The following is an 11499-nucleotide window of genomic DNA, read 5'->3' as shown; positions in this document are numbered from 1 at the left end:
TTTTTTTTTTTTTTTTTTAAAGGGACAGGGTCTTGCTCTGTTGCCCAGGCTGGAATGCCATGGTGTGATCATAACTCACTGCAGCCTCATATTCCACTGTTCAAATAATCTTCCCACCACAGCCTCCTGAGTAGCTATTATACAGGCATGTGCCACTGTAACCTGCTAATTAAAAAAAATGTTTTTAGAGGCAGGTCTCACCATGTTGCCCAGGCTGGTTTGAACTCCTGGCCTCAAATAATCCTTCCACCTCAGCCTCTTAAGTAGCTTGGATTATAGATGTGAGCCATTGCAACTGGCTCTATTCTGTTTTATTATTGTTGTTGTTAATCTCTTACTATGCCTACTTTTTAAATTAAACTTTATCATTGATATGTATGTATAGGAAAAAAAAAAACGGTATATATAGGGTTTGGTACTATCCAAGATTTCAGGCATCCATTGGCAGTCTTGGAACATATCCCCTTTGGGTAAGGTGGGTCTACTGTATTTTGAGTAATTTGTTTCAGGCCATATCTTTCCAGGATTACAAGTCCCTTCACCCTTTCTGATAAGAATCATTTATTGGAAAGGAGTGAGAAGCGCTCATCACATGTTCCTCTATAGGAACATGTATCAACTTTTGACAGGGACTCTATGGCAGATTATTCATTCCGCTGATGGTTAGATGTTAATTGAAAAAACGTCTATCTGCTCTGGTTACTAGGCATGTAGATGACTGATATGGTTAGGCTTTGTGTTCCCACCCAAATCTTATCTTGAATCATAATCCCCTAATCCCCACGTGTCAAGGGAGAGACCAGATGGAGGTAATTGAATCATGGGGGTGGTTTCCCCCAGGCTGTTCTCTGATGGTGAGTTCTCAAGAGATCTGATGTTTTCATAAGGGGCTCTTCCCGCTTCGCTCAGCACTTCTTCTCCTTCCTGCCACCTTGTGAAGAAGGTGCCTCACTTCCCCTTTGCTTTCTGCCTCGTAAGTTTCCTGAGGCCTCCCCAGCCATGCTGAACTGTGAGTCTTTCTTTTATAAATTACCGACTTTCAGGCAGTTCTTTATGACAAAATTGTATTTTTTTTTCTGAAAACTTAAGAGCCAGGTTTCTGTTCTTACTCTGTAGAGTTTTTCTCCTTATTAAAGGAAGACAAATTGCAAAAAGGCCAGATTCTTAGAAAACAGCTCTGGATTTATTCAAATACTTCAAACAGTGAAACACAAACAGTGTTACACATAGCATGACAGGAAGATGGAAGTTTGGCCTACAAAATCTTGAAGCCGGGAGTTACAACCAGCTTTAATAGGATTTATTTACATACTTGGTTTTGAGTAAGACTGTGTATCCCACTGAGTTAGATACAAATGGATTTCTAGATCATTCATTTAATCTGTTAAGTAGGGATGCATATTCATTTAGATGTCCAACTATGGGTACCTAAAGTAGTATTTTGGTTTTGGCATAATCAGTGTTCTTTCTCTCAACATTAATTGGATAATAGTCTCTTGAGCATACTTTTATTGTGTAAAAATAGTTTACATTTTTAATTTTTAAAAATTTTAATATTTTTGAGTAGTTAATAAAGTTATGTGGTTCAAAATATAGGAGGGTATATGGTGAAAAGTCTTTCTCTACAAACTGTCTCCTGACCTTTGTTTTCTCTCTCTAAAACAGTATTGCTATACCTGTTTCTGGTATCTTCTTAAGATGTTTCGTGTATATATAAGTATATGTCTGTGTGTTCTTTTTTCCCTTTTATCACAAATATTGCATACTGTTCTGAATCTTTTAAATATCAATGTATTTTGGAGATTGTTCTATATTGCATAAAGAGCTTTACTCATTTTTAATTATTTTATTTTCCTCTGCCTACTGTTTTACCATATGTATATATCATGTCTTTAAGCAGTCCCATACTGATAGGCACATGGATTGTTTCCAGTCTTCTATTGTTTACAAACAATGATTCCATGGTTAACCTTTAACATATGGCATTTCAAGCACATGCAAGTGTGTGCATAGACTGCCTTCCTGGAAGTGGACTCCTGGGTGGTCAGAGGATATGTGCATCTGTAATGAACTCTATCAGAGTTGAAACAGTTTATACTCACACCATCAACATATGAAAATTTTGGCAAAATTTAAATTAGGGATTGATTTTATTCTGCCCCTCCTTAGCATACTGTTAGTTATACTTTAACAGGGTGTATTTGGGTAATGCAAGCTAAACATTTTATTAAGTTAAATCAGTCGTTCTTAATGAGGGATGTGAAATAGAATCACTAGTGGAATCTTTCATAGTACACATGCATTGCCCACACCTCATATCTACTGAATCAGAATCTTGACTGGGCAAACTCGGGTAGGCCTAGCACCTGTATTTTGAAAGGCTATGTAGTTAATTACTATGTAGACAAACATAAGCCCCTTCTTGTATTTGAAACTATGATGTTAATAAACCAAAGAAACTGTATAAGTTTGAAGGGTAGTATAAAGTTTGAGGGCATAATACTTCAATTTGTTTTATTTAATTACTTTGCAGTTTTTTTCAGGTCAACAAATATTTACTGTACACTTGTGGTATACAGTAAGCACTGTGTCAGGCATGGGAATGGGACTATAGGGGTCACGTGACTGGTCATATAATTCAATCATAGGTTGGTATTTTGGTTATGCTTTATTATTGTTTCACATAAATGCAGACAGTTTAACAATTGACATGAGAGTAAACTGTTATTGTAATGGAATTTTAAGACAGAAAGACCTATGTCAAGCCCTTTAAGCAGATTTTGGATAGTTTCATTTAAAAATATATACATTATAACTTATAAAGCATATAGTCTTTAAACTCTTTTTCTCACTGACAATGTTAACGGCTTCTTTCTCTTAGTTTAGCATGAAGATACTATAGGTTATGCCGTTTTAACCCGCAGTGTAGAGTTTCAAGTCACCACTAGGTGTCAGAATGTGCTTACTTATTGTCATACTACTTCCTTGGCCAAAGTGTGTTGTTAGGCAAATTGTGACTTCTGGCATGTTCTGTTTCTAATGGCATATTCTGTTTCTAATATTCATACTATTTTGAAAGAAATATTTCAATTGTACAGAAAAGTATCTTTCAGTGATGTAGACATTACTTATATAATTTTTTCATTTCTAAACCACTATTAAGTTGCTGTTTTGTAGTAATTAGCACATAGCCTAAAATCAAATATAATAGAAGCTTTGAAATGTGTGAGAGTAACTCTGCTTCATGAAGTCATCCAAATATCCCCTTTTTCTGAATATTTTTGTTATAGTCATAACTTTCTAAAATTTTAGGGTGGGAAAATTTAAAGGTTATTTGGTCTGGTAAGCCTCTTGTGGGTATTGGATGTATTCTAGCCTCATAAGAGGCTTAAAAAACTGTATGGATTATTCTTCTCAGAATGTGATATATTCATGTCCAGGATTATAAACTTCCCCTAGCTGAACATCACTAATTATGGTAATTAGTGATAAAAGAGTTGTGGGTGGGAGATATTCCTGAGGGAAGAGTTGTTCAGATAAATGGGACAGAGACAGGAAAATATTATTAAGGAGCATTAAATTCAGTCACTTCTACTTGTACCTTACACGTCTGCTAGTTTGGTGCAGTGAGATCAGGAGGCTTGAGGACCACAGACAGTTCTTGGAGCTGGGTAGTTTTTTCTGAAATTGCTGGAAGTATATTTATTTGGGGGAAGGTTCATAAAAACCTTGTTGGAAAAGAAAGACTAAGGTCAAAGCTAAAAAGAAAAAAAAAAAAAAAAACAACATCATGTGAAATCAGATCTAAGGGGCATTTGGTAGGCCAAAAACAGAAGGCAAGGTTAGGTTAAGCAGCTGGGTAAATATAGGAACAGGAAACAAAACTCTAAATTTTCAGGATTTCAGCTTTGACCAGGGATGGAATGCCTTTCTGTTGGATGCTAGCTGCTTGATTGTTGGATAAGTTTCTGAAGCTAAAGATAAACTTTTGTATAGTAGAGGAAACAGACCTTGAAAGCTTTAAACAATTAAGCTGGCATCTCCCAATAGAACCTGATATTCCACACAACTTAAGGGAAAGGCGTATCATATTTGTTATCCATTTGCTGCATAACAGTTTACCCCAAAACATAGTAGATTAAAACAATAGTATTTATCATTATCTCACAGTTTCTGTGGGTCAGGAATCCAGACACGTCTTAGTTGTGTCCTCTGTCTTAGAGTTACAAGGCTGTGATCATGGTGTCAGCCAAGGCTTCAGTCATATCAGGACTCAATAGGGGAAAAGTTCCCTCCCAAGCTCATTCATGTGATTGTTGGCAGGATTCTGTTACTTGTGAGCTGTTGACCTGAGGGTTTTCAGTTATTCACTGGTCGTTGGCCAGATACCACCTTTAGATCTTTGCCCGTGGCCAGTAGCTAATAAAGTACATCAGAGAGACAGAGAGAGAAGGGGAGAGAGAGAGAAAGAGAGAGAAGCATGATGGATTGTCAGTCTTTCATAACTTAATCTCAAAATATGACATGACATCACATTTGCTGTATTCTGTTGTTAGAAGCAAGTCACTAGGTCTGGCCCATACTCAAGTAGAGGGGATTATAATGGGTGTGGTACGAGAAGTGGGGATCATGGGAACTATTTTAGAAGCTGTCTGCCACACAGACCAATTGATATCTCTTCTATTTAGGTGGTGCCCTGGTCATAGTCATTGTTAAATACTTTTAATATCATCCCTAGTGTCACAGTTTTTTTCAGAATTGGAGCTAAAATTCATATCAACTTTTGATATTGATTTTCTTTACAGCCAAATAATATGTATACGTGGAAGAACACAAACGTCTTACCGGACTTCAAAGTCCATGAGGGTAATGATAGTGTTGAATTTTTTTCTCACGATTGATTTTTTTATGACCTAACATAATGTCAGGCACTTATTACATGTTTGTTGAATTAAAGAGCTTATAAAGCATTTTATCAGATTATAAAATAAAATGAAATTAGCTTCCTCTTTTGCTTTAAAAAGCAATGCAATTACCAGGTAAGGGTAAGAAGCAAAGGCTGATATAAATTATCACCTCCCCTCTAAAAAATCCTGATAGGCTTCAATGTCATTATATTTTTGCTAACATTCACCATTAGACTCTCAAGAATGTCAAGTTAAATCCTGGCCTGCTCTTTCTTAGAAAGATTGTTTCTTACACTTTCGAAGTCTTCTACTGCCTGACACACTCGCTTACATGGTGTGCAGCACACTAAGCTGGAAATCATTATCTTCTGCCCTAAACCAGCTACTCTCCTATCCCTACCCCCAACCTTATCTTTTACAGTGTTTTTTTCTTTCCCTGTATTCCTATTTTTCAAAACCTTAAGGTTACCTTTCAACTCTTTCCCTCTCCCTTTTGAACCAAGTTACCAAATCATCTTTACTCTTTATTTTTCACTTCTTTTCCACCATAATATCAGTTTACTACCTTAAAATAGAAGATAGTTTCCATAAGGCAAGCCCTCTCCATACCCTACTTCTTAGCTAGCTAAATCTTCCTAAAACCCTTATTATATTTTGTCTTTTTCCTCACTTAATACTCCAGTGATAAAGCCTTCACTGTTTAACTTGTCACAGACCCCTTCCTGTTTTTCCATTTTATTATCCCATCATTCTTTGACTAGGCACCCCACATTGTCCTCTGCCTACCTTTCTTTATGCTATCCTGTCTCTACTTCTCAATTTGTATTTTTGTTTATCTTTGTCAGGGGTAGATCAAGGTTTTGTGGGTCCAGATGCCTAAACTTTTTGAGACTTCTTTAAGAAAAAGAACGTGATACTAAGAATACAGGATTAGGGACAGAGCTTGTAAAGGGCCTAAGAAAATGAGGGGCCCTGAAGCTCAAGCTTCATTGGTTTCATAGCTCAACTGCTCCAGCCCCTCTGTGTTGCTTTAGCCAAAGGTTAAGTTTACCTCCTCCAGGAGGCCTTCTCTGATGACCTCAGCTGACACTGATATCCCCCGTCAACTGACTGAAGTCAAGGATCTTGTCTTACACCACTTTATAGTTTCCTAGAGTCTTACATTTTGAATTTAGTGATTACTGAAAAACCATCACTGATTTCTTAAACTATTACACAGGTAATCACATAGAGTTTAAAAGTTTCTTAAATCCATGTCATTTAAAAAGTAGTTGTTCATGAAGTGTTAAGCTGCTGTTAGAGCCCTGAGTAAGTTTTTGTTATGTGCTCTAGAAGATTACATAAATGAAAAATTTCTTTGTGTATTCTGTTTTGCTCTATGTTTATATATGGCATAGCCTTATTTTTAAAGGCTGGATTTTATACCAATCCTGTATGATCTGTTTAGTTGATATGCAGTGGATATGAACATTTATTATTCTATGGAAAGTTTTACAAAATGTGAAAGTCATGCAATGATTGATAATTACAGTGTTGAGAGAGTCATATGCTGAAATTTCTCTCTTTGTGTTTTGTGTTGTTATCATTCTTTACATTTCATGTCTGTGAGAAACCTATTTATTTTCTGTGTCTACTTTGCTCTTCCAGGACTCACCCAAGAAGGTCTTTTTCGGGTGAATGGTAACGTGAAGGTGGTGGAACAACTTCGACTGAAGTTCGAGAGTGGAGTGCCTGTGGAGCTCGGGAAGGACGGTGATGTCTGCTCAGCAGCCAGTCTGCTGAAGCTGTTTCTGAGGGAGCTGCCCGACAGTCTGATCACCTCAGCGTTGCAGCCTCGATTCATTCAGCTCTTTCAGGGTTAGTACAGTAAATCCTTCTAGGAGTGAAAACAACTTTATTAGGCCAGGCACGGTGGCTCACACCTATCATCCCAACACTTTGGGAGGCTGACGTAGAAAGATTGCTTGAAGCCAGGAGTTGAAGACCACCGTGGGTAACCAAGCAAGACCCCCATCTCTACAAAAAAAAAACAAAAAACAAAAAAAAAGCCGGAAAAAACCACCAGTTTTATTTTTAGTTCATGTACTAAATATTTAAAATTTAAAAAGTTTTTACATATTTGTGGTCTTTCTGTAACCACCACCTTGCTATTTTACTCCAGGCCGTCATCTCCTATGTAAAATCATACTAGACTGATTATGAAATACTATTATTAAATGAAATTTCTGATACCATTAACATGTGACTACTTCAGTAACATAATATTGAAAAGCCCTGATGCTTTTGAGCCAAAGACATGTTTTTTCTGACTAATGACTGCCATAAAAGGAGTGAGATCAAGAATAATTTAGAAAACATTAGAGAACAATAAAGGAAATATTCATTACATTGTGTTTGGTTAGTGACCTTTGAAACTGAAAACTCACTGGTGTACTTGCTTTTTCTCATAAGCAAGATTGAGTCCTAAAATAATTGTGTTCATTTTGTGAAGTAAAAATTGATTTTTGATTGTAGTAATAAGTGGTTTCATATGAAAGAATTCCCTTTTTTGTTTGTTTTTTTGAGACATAGTTTCATTCTTGTCACTCAGGCTGGGGTGCAGTGGCACGATCTTGGCTTACTGAAACTTTTGCCTCCCAGGTTCAAGCAGTTCTCCTACCTCAGCCTCCCGAATAGCTGGGATTACAGGCGCCCACGACCATGCCCGGCTAATTTTCGTATATTTAATAGAGTTGGGGTTTCACCATGTTGGCCAGGCTGGTCTCAAACTCCTGACCTCAGGTGATCCACCCATCTCGGCTTCCCCAAGTGCTGGGATTACAGGTGTGAACCACTGCACCTGGCCAGGAACTCGCTTTTTAAGTGTAATAATTATAGGCATAGTCATTATTGAGTTCTCCTTCCTAAGTGCTGTAAGAAAAATGGTGTACCCTTGAAAGCCATTTCTTTTATTATTTTTCCCAAATTAGAGAAGAAAGGAGAAAATATATTTCCAAAAGTATTAATTGCCAGATTAAGGATGTTACCTAAAGCCACATTCCTTTACAGCAGTGATGTACCTACTCACATGTAATTTGCTAAGGAACAGGATAAGTGAGAAGGCCAGATAGGACAAGTAAGAAAGTACCAGAAATATTTTACCTCATGAAAGACCATTTTGAAATATTAGCTAAAAGTAGTGTGGTTGTATCAGAAAAGGACACTAACTATCTCTACTTGCCATCCCCTAGGGAGGGAGACCTGTCTGTAGCTCTCCCCCAGGCCCTCATATCAGCAATGCCTCCTGCCCTGGCCTCTTCTCACTTCTCTGCAGCCCCTGGCCTCCTGTGGTGACCTCCAGGCAATCCTTTTGGAAGATTACTCATGTCTTATTTCTTTCTTCAGAGTACCCAGACGGTCCTCAGGAAACACATCTTTGCCACGTTCTTGAAATGGAGGTCAGTCACAAGGCAGAGCCCTGCCTTCTTGTGCTGCCGCCCAGGGCACCCGTAGCCAGACTGTCTGCGTTAGACTCTTTAAGGAGTTTTAGACTCTTCAGACTACCCAAGTGATTATCTGATGCCCCTCACTTGGCTTGGGAAAGTTAGGGGAAGCATTATATATCTCTAACAACTCTCTCCCTTCAAAGAAATCCTCGCTGTCTAATTTTTAACTTCAAATTTTCACATGAATTTCCTGCTTAAATATCTCTGTGGCCGATTGATGGCCCAAGGCCTCCAGACCTGGGTTTGGTCTCACCTTCACAAGTTCTATATAGGCCATCTAGCATTTTGGCTTAGAATGGGAGGGCCCATCACAACCTTTATTTTTATCTTTGAGGCCTCAACCCCAAATTGTATTAATTTGCTACATCTGCCCTAACAAAATACCACAGACTGGGTGTTACAAGCCTAAACGAGAGAAATTTATTTCTCACAGTCCTGGAGGCTGCAAATCCAAGATCAAGGTGCCAGCAGTGTTGGTTTCTCCTGAGGCCTCTCTCTCCGGTGTGCAGATGGCTGCCTTCTCACTGTGTCCGCACGTGGCCTTTCCTCTGTGTGCACTCTCCTGATGTCTCTTCCTCTTCTTATAAGGACACTACTGTTGGATTAGGGACCCCTATTATAATCTAATTTAACCTTAACTACCACTTTAAAGGCCCCTAATACAATCACATTCTGAGGTATGGAGGTTAGAGCTTCAACATACGAATTTTGGAGGGAGCACAATTCAGTCCTTAATAATGATGCAACAGGAAAAATCCCAGAAGTTTTACCTATTTTCAAACCTATTATTTTTTTGTGGTCTTAACTACTTCATTTTTGAAAAAAAAAAGATTTTATTTTTCGAAAAGGCGTAACATTATTGGATTACTAAATATTGTATTTTATTGAAAATAGTGATAAAATATGAAAGCAAATTAGAAGAACAGTTTGTTCTGGACAACAATGCTTTTTAGCTTTGTATGTCAGTGAGTGACATATGTTTGAGGCTTGTTAATTGGAAACTGTATGAACTTTTTCCCGATATGTATGAAGATAACCATTCCTTCATAAAGGTGACTATCCCTCCTATTTGGAGACATTAAATCCTTTTTACAAGGAATATTTTATCTATAGGGATGGGAAGTTTTGAGATAAAGTTTGGAAATTATTTTAAAATAATGTCTATAGGAGTTGACAAATATTTTGTGCGTAATGCAAAATATTTGGCAGTCAAATGTCTTTAGTATTCTTAATATCATTCTATAGTATTCTGTATTATTAAGTATTCTTATTACTCAAAAATCCTGTATGTTTCAAAGGCTTTTATCACATTTCCAGAATCATTTTCATTTGATGTGAGAATGTACTGTTTTATTATTTTTATTACTATTTATAGAACTATTTTTGTTATTTAGGTCTTTGTGAGTTGTCATATTGTTTATGACACAGTTCCTCAGTCATCAAAAAGTTGATATGCATCATAAAAGCAAGCAGTATCATTCTAAAAGCAAGACTCATTGTATAGTCAACCTGTAGGTTATGTGAGATTATGCACAGGTAACAAATTTTGAATGGGAAGAGAGGTTAAATTTTTGCTATATTAGTAGTATTCTTCCATTCCCTTAAAATCTCTGGTTAGATTTGAGTCATTCAGTAAAAAAAAAATTTATAGTTAAGCATCAATGACAGAAATACATTCTGAAAAATACGTTATTAGGTGATTTCATTGTTGTGTGAACATCATAGAGTATACTTATACAAGCCTAGATTGTATAGCCTACTATACACCTAGGCTATATGGCATACCCTATTGCTTCTAGGCGACAAACCTATACAGCATGTTACTGTACTGAGTGCTGTAGGCAGTTGTAACGCAGTGGAAAACTTGTGTATCTAAACATATCTAAAAATGGAAAAGGTACAGTAGGCCTGGCCTGTGGCTCATGCCTGTAACCCAGCACTTTTGGAAGCTGAGATGGGCAGATTGCTTGAGCCTGGGAGTTTGAGACCAGCCTGGGTGACGTGGCAAAACCCCATCTCTACAAAAAATAAAAAAAAATTAGCAGGACATGGTGGCATGCACCTGTAGTCCCAGCTACTCAGGAGGCTGAGGTGGGAGGATCACTTGAGCCTAGAAAGTCGAGGCTGCAGTGAGCCATAATCATGCCGCTGCACTCCAGCCTGAGTGACAGAGTGAAACCCTGTCTCAAAAGAAATAAAAATAAAAAAGAAAACCGAAAAGGTACAGTAAAAATACAGTATAAAAGATTTTTAAAATGGTACGCCTGTACAGGGCATTTACCATGAATGGAGCTTGCAGGACTGGAAGTTGCTCTGGGTGAGTCAGTGAGTGAGTGGTGAGTGAATGTGAAGGCCTAGGACATTACTGCACCACTGTAGGCTTTATAAATCTTGTACACTTAAGCTAAATTAAAATTCATTTAAAAAATTGTTTTTTCTTTAGTAATAGACCTTTAGCTTGCTGTAACTTTTTTACTTTATAACTTTTTAACTTTTAAAAACCTTTTGATTCTTTTAAAATAATACTTAGCTTAAAATACAAATACCTTGCATAGCTCTACAAATTTTTTCTTTATATATATACTTTTAATGTTTTTCTATTTTTAAAACTTTCATTTTTCTTTTTTTACTTTGTAAAATTGTTTTTTGTTTTTTTTGTTTAAACTAAGACATAAGCACAGATGTGAGACTAGGCCTGCAGAGTCAGAATCATCAATATTACTACCTTCCACCTCCATATCTTGTTCCAATGGAAAGTCTTCAGGAGCAGTAACACTCATGGAACTGCCATCTCCTACCATAGCAATGCCTTCTTACGGAATACCTCCTGTAGCACCTGCCTGAGTCTGTGTTACAGTTAACATACACATGTGTATATATATGTACGTATATGTATATGTGTATCTGAGTCTGTGTCACAGTTAACGTACGCATGTATGTGTATCTGTATATGTGTATGTGTATCTGAGTCTGTTATAGTTAACATACACATGTATATATGTATGTATATGTATATGTGTATCTGAGTCTGTGTTACAGTTAACTTTATATAAAATTCGTACATATAAATAGAATGAGTACACTCTAAAATGCACTTTTTATATATA

General features: G+C 37.0%; 1 protein-coding gene across 2 annotated transcripts in view; it reads left to right on the top strand.

Annotated features, from left to right (window-relative positions):
* LOC105535608 (protein FAM13A-like) overlaps positions 1-11499 on the top strand; it is a 269070-nt gene that overhangs the window by 34318 nt on the left and 223253 nt on the right. For both annotated transcript variants that reach the window (XM_011974742.1, XM_011974741.1), the window contains one exon: positions 6555-6764. In XM_011974742.1, the coding sequence (XP_011830132.1) occupies positions 6555-6764 (210 nt within the window). The remainder of the gene's footprint in view (positions 1-6554; positions 6765-11499) is intronic.

The sequence above is a fragment of the Mandrillus leucophaeus genome, unplaced genomic scaffold (assembly GCF_000951045.1).
Source record: "Mandrillus leucophaeus isolate KB7577 unplaced genomic scaffold, Mleu.le_1.0 Scaffold1480, whole genome shotgun sequence".
NCBI lineage: Eukaryota > Metazoa > Chordata > Mammalia > Primates > Cercopithecidae > Mandrillus > Mandrillus leucophaeus.
The sequence above is the reverse complement of the archived record's forward strand: the minus strand, read 5'-3'. Positions and strand labels throughout refer to the sequence as shown.